Source organism: Trichomycterus rosablanca, chromosome 17 (assembly GCF_030014385.1).
Source record: "Trichomycterus rosablanca isolate fTriRos1 chromosome 17, fTriRos1.hap1, whole genome shotgun sequence".
Taxonomy (NCBI): Eukaryota; Metazoa; Chordata; class Actinopteri; order Siluriformes; family Trichomycteridae; genus Trichomycterus; species Trichomycterus rosablanca.
The window spans coordinates 3,373,039-3,390,914 of NC_086004.1; the positions used below are offsets into that span (position 1 = coordinate 3,373,039).

Genomic DNA, 17,876 nt, shown 5'->3' on the forward strand with positions numbered 1-17,876 from the left:
AGCTACACTGAACAATGATGAATAAAACTAATGATCTAAAGTTTCTAACTAGGCATTACTAATACAGCACTACCTTGTAACTCAAAAATCTTTGAAACTCGATGCCCTTCATCGAGAAATTTGTACCCTTAAACTCAACGTGTTCTGTTTTTTTTTTTAATATATTTTAAATATTTTTTAAATATTTATTTAATTTCAAATTAACCATGAACATCCGCTTTGTTCCTCGCTCGGCTTGATCGGTGCAGTAAAACGTTATCAAAGTGCCAATATGAGACTAATCTGCATTTGTGTAGAATAACCGTCAGATTCTGGAAGCTCCACATGTATCTGTGTTTATCTGGATTTTCCTCCCTGTTTCACTTTTAAACTTGTGTTACAGCTCCAGCTTCTGAGAAATTGTCAGAATCAGAATAAGCTTTATGTCAGTGATTTTATATTATATTTGTGCTATTTTTAGTATATACGTGCCAAAAACAACCTCATTATTTTACATAACCCTAAAAACATATGGCGTTCCGCATTAACAGGTTTCCTAAACATCCTTATGGGAAAAAATACCTTGAAACTCAATGCCAGTCCCAGAACCAATTGATTGAGTTTCAAGGTACCACTGTATTACTAATATTCCTTGTGTATAAGCAATTAAATTGTAATTTTTATTATTGACTTTTATTTACTATTCTTATTTTTTATTTTTTTATTTATTAATTTTTCCTTTAGGGGGGTTGCTGGGGATTAGGGAAGGGGTAGATGGGATTTTGCTGTGTGGTAACCTGTATTAATAAGTAAATGCAAAATTTTTGTTGTTCTTTACATTGATGTTCTGCTCTTGTCCTGTTACTTGTAATGTAAAACCTTAATAAGAATAATGATATTCCTTGTGTTATAGAAAAATAATTACACGCTCCATCCAGTAAGAGATGGTCAGTTCAGCCACATCAGTTGGCAGCCGGTGCATAAAAAAAAGCTCACAGCCATGCAATTTCCAAAGCAGTAGAAGAGTTTGGTAACCTGTGACCCACCAAAATAAAGAACTATAAACTTTCTTTTGCAAATCTAGATTAAGCTTTTCATTAGCTAAATGATGCAACAAATGAATAAAAAAATTAGAAGTGGTGTCCCAATGGTTTCGTCCAAAAAAGCAGAGACCAGGGTTTTACTGACTGTCCATATGGGCTCTGCACTGTGCACCAGGTACACAGTCCAGCCAGGTACATGCCAGACAGCCTTTTCCAAAAAACTGTGATACGATTAACGTTATACACATGTTAGCATCTGATTTTGTTAAACACCTAAACTAAATAATTAGGAGGGGGTGCAACAAAGTATTTGTGAGCCTGTAGTGTACTTGGATTATTATTCTAACCATAGTTGTGCTTATCATAATTATTACCAATAATACTAACACTACTACTAATAATAATAATAATACATAAACATGTGTGATGTAAATTATTGATGAGAATTTTAACAACATTTTGTATACTACTTCGAAGATTTAATTATTTATCGACTTACTTGATTTTTTTATACCACTTTATATACTTGATTGTGTTATTTATGGCATGATCGGTGTTATGTTTAAGTTACTACTTTGAAGATCTGGTCTTATTAGTGACAGCATGCAAAATAATGCAATACACTTGGTGAATGCACAAAACACAGAGCAGCTAAACTGCTTGTGTACTGACGTAGTTATCAGTGAGTTTAATCCTGACCTAACTGCTAAACCTACCGCTGGGTGGCTTGGGTCGGGGTGGTAAGGTCTTCTTGGGCGGGAGAGCTGGAGTGTCCGGCTTCTGGCTGAAAGGGTCTTCAACGAAACCCTGCTGTACATACGAAAGAAAAAACAGACGGGACCAAAAGTTCAGAGAGACAGAAGTGCCATGAACCACAAAAACAGTTTGTTTAAAAGAGAAGTAAAAAGGTGATAGTAACACTTAAGACCAACTAATGATCCGTCTAATGTTAGAATTTAACTGATGTTTACTGACAGCTTTTAATTCTCTTCTCTCCATAGGATAACTTCATCTCTCCAGACTCTCCTCAACCTGCTCCTTATTCTCAATACAAATTATTACACTTGTGTGTGAGGCATGACTATCCATATATTTGTCTTATTGCAGTATTGGTTGCTAGAGTTATCCATTATATGTAAAGTACAAGAAATATTCAATTCTAGTTGTTCTGTTTGTTTTCATGTTGTACTTGTACTGTTAATTCTTTGATATATATTGCTACTGGGGCTTTAATTTCCATTGGGATGAATAAAGTATCTATCTATCTACTATCTGTCTATAAATCACAATGTCATCCATGAACATCACAGTCCACGGAGACTCCTGTCTAACCTTGTCTGTCAGCCGGTGATTAATCTAATTTAATGTGTTTTCTGAGCTATAACAGCTATAGTATTATATTTAATGCAACACTACAGTGTTTATCACTCAGATAAAAGAACACCCAATGAAAAGTCTACCTAATACACACACATATACATCAATGAACAGCATCAGTCTCATACCTTTGACATGTGACTGAAGTCAGCGAAGCCACTGTTGCTCCCGAATGAGCTGCTGCCAAATGGGTCCCGAGTCCCAAAGGGATCTGTGGTCGGGGAGAAGGGTGATACGTGAGGGAGGCTTTAAACGACCCGAGCGACACAGTTAAAACTCATTCCTGGAAAACACTGTGACCAAATAATCAGTATTAAATACATGATTTATGTGAAATTAATGAAATATGTCAGGGGACGTGGGCATCAGGGGTAAATCCCTGTGATTGTGCCCAGTTTTACCCGGTTAAACTGGAGTTGCAGCAACCCTGAGCAGGATAAAAGTGAATGATGAAAATGAAGTGAAATAAAAAAAGAATTGAAGGGCTTTTGGTTGCTTTATATACTGTCAGTTAAGTGTTTTTAAAGTATTTTTAACAGTGGAGAAACTCTAGGGAACTGTGTGGGTTAAAAAAAAAAAAATCATATCGAAACTCTATCTCTATAAATATATGACGAGACGTTTTCTGCAGATTTCTTTAGTGAGGTGTTTAACTGATCACAACTACTGACTGACTGCAGGTCAGTTATAATTTTAGTTTTAAAAATATCCATTTACACAGGTTTTCAAAAAGCATTTTACAAAAGTCAAGCACCTAAAAAAATCAAGAATTGTCTCTGCCCACATAACCACGTTCACCGAGTGTTTTTTTTTTTTTTTAAAAACCACCCCAAGCAGAAACGGCAGCCGTGCACTTCCTGACATTGCAGCAAAAACGCTGTAACAGAATCTGTTTACTGAAGCAGCAGAGAAAAACACATCTCTCTTTTTTTTAGACCGACAGAGCGCTAGTGAGCGGGCAGTTAGGATGCTTATCATGGGAACTCTTTTAAAAAGCTTTTTCACAGAGGCCAAAGTGACGTTCGGCTGATGTGTGAGAAAACGGCCGCGAGATGCAGCGTGTAGTTTTTAGCGAAAGCCTGTCAGGGGCGCACTCAGGAAACAGGGAGAAATTAAACACATTATTACTCCTTTACTATTGTCCAACATCATTTCTGGTCTTGTTTTCACATTTAACATTTATGGCAAAAGCTTTTATCTAAAGGGATTATTCACAATCATATTAAGGGTCTTGCTCAATAGAATATAAAACACTTTTAATCATCATATATACATCTACACGTATACAGTACAATAAAATTCGACATCTTGGGTCAGAGCACGGGGTCAGCCATTGTCCGGCACACCCCTGGAGCCAACTGGGTTAAGGGCCTTGCTTAATGGCCCAACAGAGGCTAGACAGCAGAGCCAGGATTCAAACCCAGAGCTCTACCCACTAGGCTACCACTGTCTCAAGGGCCCAACAGTGGCCCAACACTTCAACTTTTCTTCCCCTATTGTTTTGGTAATAGAGCAATCGAATAGTCGCTGGTTCAAGCCCCACATCTGACAGGCTGTCAATGCTGTGCCCTTGAGCAAGGCTCAACGCTCAATTAGCCTAGCCATTGGGAAAAAACAGCAGCATTGCTGTACATATAAGCAGCAGATTTCAACTCTGGTGTGCTTTTACACATAACTGCTGCCTAGTAGCTGTGTTATTGTGCAGGTTTAAAAGGGTGTCGAGTGAGAAAGGTGTGAGATTAGCAGGAAAGTTGTACCTGAGCCTTTGTGTTTGGGACTTGTGGAGGCGAAAGGGTCATTATTTGAAAACGGATGAGACTGCAAAGACAAGCAGAGAAAAGGTTACACTCACATACAGCACTTTTACTTTCATATTGTTTCTGTAAGGAATAAGAGCAGTAAAAATGTATCTTCTTTAGATGTTCTCATGTTTTTTGTACATTAAAGAATGTAAAATATTGACCATTAAACAGCAATAAATAATTTTGATTTCTTATTGTGGGGTCCTCGAATGTTTTTTCCATGCTGTCCTGAAACGTTAATGGTAAAACACACTAGCACACCAGAGCTGACATTTCAAACTCGTTGGCTCGAAACTCGGGCTGGGCTGTGCGGCTACATTGGCACAACGATTGGCGTGTTGTTCATACAGGGTGGGAGCCGGATAGAGACCTCATAACTGCTGGCGGGTTGATGGCCTCTGCACAGAGTCGAGGAATAATGTGGACAGGGTGTGGCTCTCCGTACGCAAAGCTGATCTGCATATGAACTCGCTCACCTCAATCAAAAGTGGGGATCAGCATCAGTATAGAGGAAGCGTAATGCAATCGGGTAATTGGAAGTGACTAGATTGGGAGGAACATTGGGAGGAAAATTTGGCCCCTCTCGTACCTTTGCAGGAAGAGTAGCACTTTTACAGAACGGATCCGAGCTGGTGAAGGGATCTGCTTTGGCCGGCCTCTTAAAGAAGTCCTCCGATGTGGTCTTGAACGGGTCGGTTTCTTTAAACGGATCTGCCCCAAATGGATCTGCAATGAACCAAACAGTATTGAGCGTCTCATGAGTATTTCACCCTTTTCAGTTTTATACACTACTTTACATTCACTTTATAATTTATATTTTACAGCTGTTACTTACAATCTATACCAGCCTTACAAGGTAAACCAAAACAACACCTCCATATGTACCCTCAGGTCCTGTTGTTGTAGTGTGTTGTCTGAGTGTTGTTGTAATTATACAGATACTTGTTTGTATAATGTGAATCTTTATAGTGTGTACTATTACTTTTGATTTATGTAACTTGCTACTGAGGCCTTAATTTCCTTCGGGATTAATAAAGTATCCGTCTGTCTGTCTGTCTACCTACCTATCTACCTACCTACCAGGACTAAATGGCTATGCCCCCCAGCCCTCCAATAAATCTGAACGTTAATTACATGTGGTTTAAAATCTCATCTTCCAAACTGTATTTCTAAATAAACTTGTACAAAGTTAAAACTAGAGTAACAAAGGTGTGACCTGTCTCTTCATTAAGCATAATGTAAAACCAGGCGTGTTGACATTAGTCTCAACAGTCAGAAAGATTATTATAGGTGTTTATCAGCAATCCAGCAAAAGCACTGGATTAAATATTTGTATGTTTGTTGTTGCATTTCAAATACTTATTTGGGTGGACCTGGATGTAGTGCAGTATACATGTTTGCTGGTCTATTTATTACACAACCTCACTATGATGCCACACCTTCTACATGACCCTGTTTTACACTTTCTGGCCTTGATTTAGTATGAGAGTTAAGGAAGTGAAAGCCACATATTCGAGAAAAAAGAGATGTGTGCCACCAACAAACATAATTCTGTAATTCATGCATATCGTAGAGAGAAATACTTCAGGCTTTACAAAAAACTAAACATTAATACAGAGCACAACTACATGTGAAGTTTTATGATGCTCTATACATTATTTCATATCCCTTACCCCTTTAATGGTCTCACCAAGAAAATAATGTTTAAAAATGATATTTCTTTGCATTTCTTTATTTCTTGGGACAACAATTAATATTTAATATACAAACAAGTAATATTTTTATGAGCCTCTACCAAACAGCTGAGATGATCACAAAAATGATGAACTTTCATGGATGATTTTTCAGCTGCAGCTTTAAGTTGACATAAAGGTTAGGAAGGCCGTTCTCTTAACACCATCTACATCTGATATTTTTGAGTTTGACTCAAACAAGATTATTTCAGTACAAAGTATTTAGACTCAGTCAGCTTAACCAAATGTTTGCGCAGACCATTCAAGGTTAAACAACTAACAACAACCAGGAACATTTAAACAAAATCATCCTAAACACAATATTAGCACAATGTCAGTTGAAAGGTAAACAAAATAATGAAAACATGACTATGCAAATTGAGACACACTGTACACTGTAACCCCCACCACAGTCTTATTCTTGTTCAATTTAATATCAGTCCAGTCACACAGCCGGGCAGCACGGTGGCTCAGTGGGTAGCACTGTCGCCTCACAGCAAGAAGGTTCTGGGTTCGATCCCCAGGTAAGGCGGTCCCGGGTCCTTTCTGTGTGGGGTTTGCATGTTCTCCCCGTGTCTGTGTGGGTTTATTCCGGGTGCTCCGGTTTCCTCCCACAGTCCAAAGAAATGCAAGTGAGGTGAATTGGAGATACTAAATTGACCATGACTGTGTTTGATATAAACTTGTGAACTGATGAATCTTGTGTAATGAGTAACTACCGTTCCTGTCGTGAAGGTAACCAGTGCAACACATGATGTTAAAATCCTAATAAACAAACAACCAACCAATCCCACAGCCTACTATTTAAATTAAGTAATCATATTTATGGTTTGTTTAGGTCAGTAGTGAGTCTGGCTAAAGACACGTCTATCAACGCCCAAGGCCAGAGGCATGTGGTGATATAAAGGCATGTCACCTATAACGCCAGTCACAACCATATACTCTGAGTTTTCACTGTCCTTCAAGCATCTGGCTCACAATGGTTATTTTACACCATCACATGTGACTGACATGCACATTTTTTAGGCATGACAGTGTTCAGGTTTTCTGTCAGGCATTACAAATAGGCAACACTAATTGTAGCCTAGTGGTTAAGGTACTGGACTAGTGAGCAAGACCCTTAACCCTTAATTGCTCAGACAGTACACTGTCGTAGTACTGTAAGTCACTTTGGATAAAAGCATCTGCTAAATGCTGAAAATGTAAATGTAATTAGAAGCGAGTAGATACCTGCAGCTGTGGGAGGTTGCTTGGCGAAAGGATCGTTCTGGAAAGGATCACCTACAGAGGAGCGGTTAGAGAACCAAGAACACGAGAGGAATTTAGTTTCTATCACAAGCCAGACGTACACAAAACATCCAGTGTACAACATCCAGGTACAGAAATAAACATTTAGCTTCAGCTTGATCTTTAGACCATGTGAATGTGACGCTAAAGCCATCTGGTTTATTTGTTTTGTTGAACGATTACTTTTTAACACCATGTCTGGTCCTGGGCCATTGTAAGATTGTGATGTGTCCTTTCATTCATTATTCTGTTAGATACACTGATCAGGCATAACATTATGACCACCTTCCTAATATCGTGTCGGTCCCCCTTTTGCTGCCCCTTACGCAACAAACTGTGATGCTCTGTGTATTCTGACACCTTTCTATCAGAACCAGCATGAACTTCTTCAGCAGTATGAGCTACAGTAGCTCGTCTGTTGGACCGGACCACATGGGCCAGCCTTCGCTCCCCACGTGCATCAATGAGCCTTGGCCGCCCACGACCCTGTCGCCGGTTTACCACTGTTCCTTTCTTGGACCACTTTTGATAGATACTGACCACTGCAGACTGGGAACACCCCACAAGAGCTGCAGTTTTGGAGATGCTCTGACCCAGTCGTCCAGCGATCACAATCTGGCCCCTAGCAAACTCGCTCAGATCCTCACGCTGGTCCATTTTTCCTGCTTCTAACATCAACATTGAGGATAAAATGTCACTTGCTGCCTAATATATCCCCCCCACTAACAGGTGCCGTGATGAAGAGATAATCGGTGTTATTCACTTCACCTGTCAGTGGTCATAATGTCATGCCTAGTCGATGTATATGTTACTTTAGGAATTTTAGGAGTCTTTCAACATTTAACTGGTTTGTTTGTACAAATAAAGAAAAGACTGAAAAGCAGAAGGAATAAATGAATTGTCAGAAACACTATAAAAGAGAAAGAAGACGAGTCCTACCTTTGAAAGGGTCGGATTTGAAAGGGTCTTCAGACTGAAATGGATCTGTGTGCATCTCCTGAGCGTTGCTGCCAAAAACATTTGGCTTCACTTTGAACGGGTCGTCCTGCAGCAAGACACAAGGATAATGAAGCTAGACGCTTTGCTCTGTGTTCATATTAGAGACTATTGTAGGAAAATATTTGAACAAAAGTACAAACTGAACTTAATTATTTATTTACTGTGTATATTTATGGAGTCTGCTAAATGCATTGCACTGTAATGAAGTATTTTCTATGTAGGTCACACACATCAATCGGTGGTCTTACCATGGCCCCGAATCCTCCGTTTTCCTTGTCCGGGAATCCCTCACTCATGTCAGCCAGGTTGGTCATGCTGCCCCCATGTGTCCCGTTCAGAGCGCTGTTATACTGCTCGATGTTTTTGCTCACTTCGTGTTGACTGTCCTGAATCTGAGACAGTTTACTGCGAGCCTTGAAAAGAAAGTAAAAGGGTAATCAGCGTAAGCATTCAGCATTATGTGTATTATACAGTGCTGTGCTTGTGGTACTGGGGATTGTGAGCTAAAGGTTGGGGTGAGTTGCATCTAAAAATCAAGTTCAGAGTGCATACTATCTGCACCTGATTAATCTCGTCCTGCGTGGCTTTGAGGGACTTGATGATGGTCTCCAGCTGGATCTTGCCGGCCTGTAGACTCTGTTCCAGCTGACCTTCCTCCTGCTGCAGCCGACACAGGTCTGCTTTAGCCCGAGTCAGTTCCTCCTCCTGATTCAGCAGGTCAGACTCCTGAGAATGGATCTGGCTCTGAAGAGATGAGATCTAACACACACACACACACAGAACTTTATGGTTAATATTGTTCCTTTAGTTTTGTCCTAGAGCTAGAACTGTTAATGTAGTGTCTATAATCATACTGGTCCACCTAATGCAATCGGCTGGCCAGAGGTCTGCACAGGCATGACTGGCCATGTCTGAGGGAAGGGGATGGAGGGCGCCCTGTCCAGTGCACTCCTGCCCTGGTCCAGCGTTTCACGGCAAAAACAGACCCACTGTGACCCTGATCAGGATATAGTGGTATAGTATTTATGCAAACATATTGTATACACAATTTTAACCTCAGCATTGTCAATCCAGTGCAGTAAAGGGAGCAAACTTACATAATCAAGTTACATATCGAATTGTTTACAGTTAAACTTTCCTATAATTTATCATATATACTTGCACATGTCTGACATATTTAATGAAAGAAGACTTCAGAACATGGGCGGCTCTGTGACTGCCGCCTCACAGCAAGAATGTCCTGGGTTCGATCCGGGTCCTTTCTGTGCGGAGTTTGCATGTTCTCCCTGTGTCTGCGTGGGTTTCCTCCGGGAGCTCCGGTTTCCTCTCACAGTCCAAAAACATGCAGTCAGGTTAACTGGAGACACTTAATTGGCCTATAGGTGAATGGGTGTGTGTATGTGTGTGTGCCCTGCCATGGACTGGCGTCCCGTCCAGGGTGTTCCTGTGTGCCTTGCGCCCATTGAAAAGCTGGGACGGGCTCCAGCACCCCCCTGCGACCCTGACTGGATAAGCGGTTAAAAAAGTGAGTGAGTGAGACTTCAGAAAAAACAACCGTTAAAAGAAGTGGGCACAGGGTCTTAAAGATGACACAGTGAGGGTCAAAAACTTAATAATAACCCAAAACAAATGCTCAGCTTTACACTACTTTTAGCTTATGAAGCAGCAGCTTTTTTTCTGTCCAAGTATTGACAAAGCAACCAGTTTCATCAGGAACACGTTCAATGTGAGTTTTAGAAAGATGCAGTAAACAACAACGTTTTAAAGCAACAGTGTGAGCGATGGTGACACCTGCTGGTTTAAATACAGACACTGATGGTTAAAGTACAGTTATTAACACAGTTTGGCAAGACAAAACAAAATGTGCACTTAAAAACAGAAATATTTGATTATGATAGAACTTACATTGATGTCTGTTAATGGTAGAGGACACATTTACAGCACAAAACATTGATGCTGATCAGGGGTGTCCAAACTTTTGCATCAGATAATATAGTGTTACCTAATACAAGATAGATGTAGTTTTATCTAAGCACCTAAAACCATGAGGCCTGCGATCACCGTGTTCAGACTCACCATCTGAGATTCCTCCTGACACTTCTGCCTCACTTCATTCAGCATGTCCTCCAGCTTGGCCTTCTGCTGGTCCATCTCGTCCAGCCGGTCCTGAGCGTCCTGTTTCTGAGCTTCCAGTTCCTGCAGGCTGCACGTCTCTCTGTCCAGGTCATTCTGCATCTCCTGGACATCACAGCCAGCAGACGTACAAAATGAACAATTAAAATGAGTTTCGTGGAGTCTGACAGGAGAATGTGTTCATATGTAGAAAGGAAAGAAAGCTCCAGGCAAGAGCTTCACATTAATCAAATTATTACGTGTTGATTTATGTTGCTCCTGCTTGGTTGGTATGCAAACCTGCAGCATCACTGGATATTTGATATGATCACAGTTTTCCAACAGCAGAAACAAAACCAGTTCTTTAACTGAATGATCTCTACCAACGCTGGCGAGTGGAACGTTATAATCAGCTAATTTTCCAAAGCTCCTTTACCTGAACCTCAGTAGTCTTGTGTCTGATGGCCTCCTCGGCTTCTCTGATGTCCTGCTCTAGCATGTATTTCTCCCTGACATTCACACACACACACACACACACACACACACAGAGGACAAAAACTCCATGTTAGACACACATTACTGCAGCGCGTACAACGTGCCCCCTACACACAAAGAAAAAAAATAAACTAAAAGCATAAAAATTAGGAGAGAGAGACAGAAAGAGAGGGAGAGAGAGAGAGAGATTTACCTGAGAAAGTCCCAGTGAGTTAAAGCGAGTGTGCTGTGGCAGCATGAGGAGGAATAAGTGGCAAAAAACAAAAGATTTCATAAAACACCCGAGTTAAGAGGTGGACGCTCATGTGAAGGTGAGGCGGTGAGGAGGAGAAACGTATTCACGGGTCACCGGGATCAAACGCTCAGTTTTACCTTGCTGTTAGGTTCTGAAGAAGCGGCTTTGTTTTCTCCTCACATATATCTACAAGGCAACCAGTTCCAACAGGAACACGTTCACTGTGGGTTTAAAATGGTGTACTCAACAACAAGTGGGAAACTTTACAGATGGCTGAAGGAGGAATGATGTGTAGAATAAAAAGGGCCACATGTAGACGAGCCACCAGCAAGCCATGTGAGCAGCAAAAGATACAGAGATAAGTGTGTTTAATGCAAGTTTTAGGTACAAAATTTATATATAGCGTAGTCAATTTGTCTTCCGCTGCTGGGGGATCTCCATTTATTTGCAGCTGAAGAGGGTATATTGCTGCTCACGCCTCCTCCGACCCACGCACAGCCCTTAAAGGAACCCTTTTCCACTCATGCACTCCGCTCAGGCACCTCTATCCACCAATCAGTCCTTACACAGCATTTTGAAGACCCTGCATGGGTGGTGGATGATTCATGTAGAGTATAGCTCGTCACTCCATACTGGATATGGCTCTCTGTGAGACTTCATGGCTGGTAGGTGAGTAGTAGTAGCAGTAGTATTTGTTGTTATTGCCATATCAGCATCTACAGATACATTCATGGCGTATACTTGGTGATGTTTGTGCTGCAGATGCAAACAATGACTAAGATCTAAATTCTGATGTACCAGACAGTAACTCATAATTTTGTTGGGTATATACAGTGTATCACAGAAGTGAGTACACCCCTCACATTTCTGCAGATATTTAAGTATATCTTTTCATGGGACAACACTGACAAAATGACACTTTGACACAATGAAAAGTAGTCTGTGTGCAGCTTATATAACAGTGTAAATTTATTCTTCCCTCAAAATAACTCAATATACAGCCATTAATGTCTAAACCACCGGCAACAAAAGTGAGTACACCCCTTAGTGAAAGTTGCTGAAGTGTCAATATTTTGTGTGGCCACCATTATTTTCCAGAACTGCCTTAACTCTCCTGGGCATGGAGTTTACCAGAGCTTCACAGGTTGCCACTGGAATGCTTTTCCACTCCTCCATGATGACATCACGGAGCTGGCGGATATTCGAGACTTTGCGCTCCTCCACCTTCCGCTTGAGGATGCCCCAAAGATGTTCTATTGGGTTTAGGTCTGGAGACATGCTTGGCCAGTCCATCACCTTTACCCTCAGCCTCTTCAATAAAGCAGTGGTCGTCTTAGAGGTGTGTTTGGGGTCATTATCATGCTGGAACACTGCCCTGCGACCCAGATTCCGGAGGGAGGGGATCATGCTCTGCTTCAGTATTTCACAGTACATATTGGAGTTCATGTGTCCCTCAATGAAATGTAACTCCCCAACACCTGCTGCACTCATGCAGCCCCAGACCATGGCATTCCCACCACCATGCTTGACTGTAGGCATGACACACTTATCTTTGTACTCCTCACCTGATTGCCGCCACACATGCTTGAGACCATCTGAACCAAACAAATTAATCTTGGTCTCATCAGACCATAGGACATGGTTCCAGTAATCCATGTCCTTTGTTGACATGTCTTCAGCAAACTGTTTGAGGGCTTTCTTGTGTAGAGACTTCAGAAGAGGCTTCCTTCTGGGGTGACAGCCATGCAGACCAATTTGATGTAGTGTGCGGCGTATGGTCTGAGCACTGACAGGCTGACCCCCCACCTTTTCAATCTCTGCAGCAATGCTGACAGCACTCCTGCGCCTATCTTTCAAAGACAGCAGTTGGATGTGACGCTGAGCACGTGCACTCAGCTTCTTTGGACGACCAACGCGAGGTCTGTTTTGAGTGGACCCTGCTCTTTTAAAACGCTGGATGATCTTGGCCACTGTGCTGCAGCTCAGTTTCAGGGTGTTGGCAATCTTCTTGAAGCCTTGGCCATCTTCATGTAGCGCAACAATTCGTCTTTTAAGATCCTCAGAGAGTTCTTTGCCATGAGGTGCCATGTTGGAACTTTCAGTGACCAGTATGAGAGAGTGTGAGAGCTGTACTACTAAATTGAACACACCTGCTCCCTATGCACACCTGAGACCTAGTAACACTAACAAATCACATGACATTTTGGAGGGAAAATGACAAGCAGTGCTCAATTTGGACATTTAGGGGTGTAGTCTCTTAGGGGTGTACTCACTTTTGTTGCCGGTGGTTTAGACATTAATGGCTGTATATTGAGTTATTTTGAGGGAAGAATAAATTTACACTGTTATATAAGCTGCACACAGACTACTTTTCATTGTGTCAAAGTGTCATTTTGTCAGTGTTGTCCCATGAAAAGATATACTTAAATATCTGCAGAAATTTGAGGGGTGTACTCACTTCTGTGATACACTGTATATGATAGAAATCAGCACCCCCTAGTGTGTGTGCCCCAGAAATTAGGTTATGGGACTGACATTCTCTATTAGCAATACGATCTTGCCCTTACATTTACATTTTCAGCATTTAGCAGCCGCTTTTATCCAGAACGACTTACCGCACTGTGACAGTATACCGTCCAAGCAATTGAGCGCCTTGCTCAAGGGCTCAACAGCAGCAACCAAGCAGTGGTGGGGTTCGAACCAGTGACCTTCTGATTACTAATCCAGTACCTTAACCACTAGGCTACTACACCCTTAAGTTCCAGTATTATGCTGACATCAGTACAATCAGAGCAACAGCTTTGGCACGCTGCACCAGAGCTGTCTGTCTCTAAACCTGGTTCTGGGGTTGTTTAGGTCTCAGATTAGACACTGAATTTCACTAAACAAACATAAGATGGTCGAGCACCGAGTGCACGAGTATGTCGCTATAAAATTCCAGGGTAAATCTGTACTGAAGATGTAAATAAAATGAGCTGAGAGTAAACAAACCTCTGCAGCTGAGCGATCTCCTGACTGATATCATCCAGTTCCTTAATCCCAGTGAACTCGCCAGACCCAACAGAACTGGAACTGTCCTAAACAGAATAAAGAAATACACAAACTGTTTAGCCAAACTGTCCACAGTTACCACCAAACACTAAATCACAGGCAGGACACGAGGGCAGAGCGCCACACAGGAAACTATCGGAACAGAAGGAGAAAAGCGGACACCTCCGTGGTTCCACAAAGTCGGAACAGGCAGGGAACAACACAGGACCCACTGGAATCACGCAAATGCTTTTCTGCACAACACTGCCACTAAGGCTACCAAAAGCATTTGTTCATTTAGGTTTTGTGAGGAATCTACATACCCAAGACTTGTATTTAATTGTCTAAGTAAAACGTCAGCAGCATTGAATGTGGGAAAGAAAAATGTTTAATAAGCTCACTGTTAAACTTCTGTATCATCAATATAGCACCAAAAGTTAGCACTTCAAGTCGTTTGTGATTTTAATAGTTTCATAGCAAATGGCTGCAGTTGTTTACACATAAAACCACTAGACAAATTACATTTGTTACACATTAAATGCACAATGACATTTGAAACTTTGAGGCTTTGGCCTGACAGACTGAGCCAGTCATGTTTGTGTAGACGCCCAGCCAGCCAACAGCAACGCTGAGATTCTAACCTGTGGTGTGTTAATGTAACAGACCTCTGTGCCACTTCAGCGCCCATATAATTACAGTTTTGGTTTCTTTTTTTAAAGGCCATCAATTGTGAATGACCTGTGCATTAATAACATAAAAATATCTATATAAAGGTCAGCACTGTTCTGCATTACATTAATATGTGTTTTCAACTAAAAGGACTTTAAGTTTTAACACCATGTTTAACACATTGGTGTCATTTAATGGCAGTAATAGGTATTATGTATGTGTCTTCATATTTTGGTCCATATTATATGTTCATTTTTATTTTATGGTTGCAAGGTAGGTTAAAAGTCTTCTTGTGTTCAACTAAAAGGACTAATAACTGGACTCACTCTGCGCATCTCTGTCAGGGCTGCCATCTCCGAACCCACAGGAGTCGTGTAACCAGGTAGATTCTGCATAAAAAGATTTAAAAAAACTTAAAATAACAATATAAGTCAGGGTCAAGGTGGGGCTTTGAGAACTTAATTTCTTATACTTACAGGGGTTCCCCTCTCTGAGGGAGGGATCATTTCAGGAGTCAGGGTCTGTGGAGGGTCCAATCCTTTGCTCACTTTCTGCTGAATAAAGTGCATAGCCAGGGAAAACTGCTCCCGGGTCAGCTTGCCTATCTGCCGTGTGTCTGCCAAAGCCCTAAATAAAGAGTAGAGACGTGTGTCATTATTTCATTTATTTATTTATTTATTTATTTGTTTGTCTTTAATACTTGCTTCATCCCAATCTTTTCCCAAGTCCTGACCTTAAAATCAATAATATATAGACTGTAGTGAAAAATTGCTGTTATCAAGCTTTTGATAACAGTTTAAAAGTAGATTTGTCACAGAGCCAACTAGAGGTCACCAGATGCTTGTTATTAAAAGTGGATGATCACAGTGAAAGGAGCTAAGCACCTAAAAACTAAAATGAGGCGTGGCCTGGGTTTATATTTAACCTAGCAGATTGTATCACATTTTTAGGAAACCCAAAATCATAAACAAAAAAAGTAAAGTTGCAGAAACTGAAATCTTCACAAAATTAAGACATCAATATGCAAAGTGAGAAGTGTTTTTAGCAGCAGCTACTCAGTACATCTCACCATATATGTGCCAGCATGTTCTGTGAAAGGCCTGACTGTATGAAGATCTCTTTCACTTCTTGGCCGCTAACAAACCCGTCAAGGTCGGCGTCGGTTTTGAGGAAGATGTCGTCGTATCGTCCTCTGTCCGCCACTGGCACCACCCAGTTCACAGAATGCTAGTGATACAATCGGATAAGAACCATTAAAGGAAACTGATTAATAATGAAAAGGGCTTTTAGCAGTCTAGTACACGCTATAACGGTGCTGCACGTAAAACAATACTCATCAATACAGTATTCATTACTAAAAGCAGGCCAGGATTTTTGATGGGATCATTAAAAATTGATAACTCTTCAACAGGCATTATGAGTGTGTACCTGTATGAATATGGAGGAGTGTGTTTAGGGAAGTGGCTGTAAAGTGTGTATGCCCCCGTTTCCCAAAATGGTAATGAGCGTACATTAAAGAATGAATGTTATTTCAGTTTAAATGTCAAAAATAGCAATAAGAATTTTCTCTGCATGAAAACAAATCCATGCAAACACTTTATCTCTAATAAAAGCACAGCCCTTCAACTCTGTAAACTGTAAGCTGCATAAGGCTGCTGTGTTTAAAAGAATTAAATAGTTAGGAGTGTGCGCCCACGTAAATTAGAATGGTGGGAGTGTGTAGTACCTGTGTAGATTTGAGGGTGTGTTTAGGCGACAGGCTTCCTGCGCTGTTTAGGGAGTTCATGCTGCCGTGTGAGGGTGTCGAACGCAGACTGTCTTTAGGTGGTGGCGGGCTGCCCGGCAACATGGGGGCCATGCCAGCCAACGAGGCCCCTGACTTCTTTCGTTTTGATGGTGGGATAAGAGAAGAGGGCAGGACGGAGGGAACAGGCTCTTTCTCTAGTGCCCTGTACACTAGGTGCATGGCCTAGAGGACAAAGAATGAGTTCTATTACACAGTTTTAATAAAGTTTGATGTTACATACAAGTGACGGACAAATGGATGAATGATGATTAATTGAAAATAATAAAACAATTCTCACCACTGCAAACTCGTCCCTGTCCAAGTGTCCGTCTTTATCTATATCACTTAGATCCCAAACCTGGTAAAATAACAATTTATACTCAAGTCAAACTAAATAATGTGTGTTATATATACACACACACACACACACAAGAAACCTAGTTAAAATTAGTTCAGGTTTATGAATAAAGCATTTTACCTTTCCTAAAACATCCACGGGCAGCTTGGAGTTCATGAGAACTGGTTTGACCTTTTCCCCTGATAGTAACCCATTCACTGGTACGAGACTGTCAAAAATACCATCAAACTTGTTCTTCTCTTCAGGCTGAAAATGAGACAAACACAGTAGATGGAAATCTAGGCTCTTGAATTAAAGCCTTTCTAATCTGACAGCCCCCACCCCTCATTTTTGGATGCTCCTAACTTTAGGGGTCACTGATCCACATACAGGATTTGGCATCGTTTTGATGCTGGATGCACTGAGAATGCACCGACAACTGCACCTCCCAACAGCTAGGCTGTTTAGCATTATAATCAGTCACCCAAACCACCTGCATGTCCTCCCTCATCGCTTCCATAAACATCCTCCCTGGCCTTCCTCTCCTTCTCCTGCTGCCTGCCAGCTCCATACTCCCAAAATAATCCTGTACCTGGCCAAACCATCTTAATCTCACTTCCCTAACATTTTCCTATCTGTCGGACATTAATGGTACTGCAATTTTTTAAACAGCACGGCTGGCCTGTGGGGAAAAAATCCCTACAAATGTATCTATAGGGCATTGCTGCTAACCCATACCAATGACGTCTACGGAAGTGTGTCCTCCCTGTAGCTATTTATAGACTGTTTTCTGTCATTTATTGGTTTTTCTGTGGACTGGCGTAAATATTTTGTCTGTGCTGTTCATCTAATAACCTCGTTCTTAAATCATCCTAGAAAATAAACTAATAATATGATGACAATGTTAACTTACCCGAACAGCCCAGTGGCTGTCCGTTGGAGGTGGACCACTTAATGATGGGCTACTCGAGTCCTTCTGTAATACAAAATCC

The 17,876-nt window shown here is 41.2% G+C and overlaps 1 protein-coding gene across 3 annotated transcripts in view; it reads right to left on the reverse strand.

Annotated features, from left to right (window-relative positions):
- Positions 1-17,876, reverse strand: part of eps15l1a (epidermal growth factor receptor pathway substrate 15-like 1a) — a 33,133-nt gene that overhangs the window by 11,957 nt on the left and 3,300 nt on the right. For 2 of the 3 annotated variants that reach the window (XM_063012418.1, XM_063012420.1), the window contains exons 6-23: positions 17,798-17,860; positions 17,026-17,151; positions 16,846-16,905; positions 16,488-16,730; positions 15,831-15,988; positions 15,238-15,388; positions 15,088-15,150; positions 14,054-14,139; positions 10,769-10,841; positions 10,297-10,458; positions 8,782-8,979; positions 8,469-8,633; positions 8,161-8,266; positions 7,165-7,215; positions 4,791-4,927; positions 4,157-4,217; positions 2,528-2,610; positions 1,739-1,832 (exon numbers count right to left, since the gene is read on the reverse strand). In XM_063012418.1, coding sequence (XP_062868488.1) covers positions 1,739-1,832; positions 2,528-2,610; positions 4,157-4,217; positions 4,791-4,927; positions 7,165-7,215; positions 8,161-8,266; positions 8,469-8,633; positions 8,782-8,979; positions 10,297-10,458; positions 10,769-10,841; positions 14,054-14,139; positions 15,088-15,150; positions 15,238-15,388; positions 15,831-15,988; positions 16,488-16,730; positions 16,846-16,905; positions 17,026-17,151; positions 17,798-17,860 — 2,080 coding nt within the window. The remainder of the gene's footprint in view (positions 1-1,738; positions 1,833-2,527; positions 2,611-4,156; positions 4,218-4,790; positions 4,928-7,164; positions 7,216-8,160; positions 8,267-8,468; positions 8,634-8,781; positions 8,980-10,296; positions 10,459-10,768; positions 10,842-14,053; positions 14,140-15,087; positions 15,151-15,237; positions 15,389-15,830; positions 15,989-16,487; positions 16,731-16,845; positions 16,906-17,025; positions 17,152-17,797; positions 17,861-17,876) is intronic. The other variant, XM_063012419.1, reaches the window with a different exon arrangement.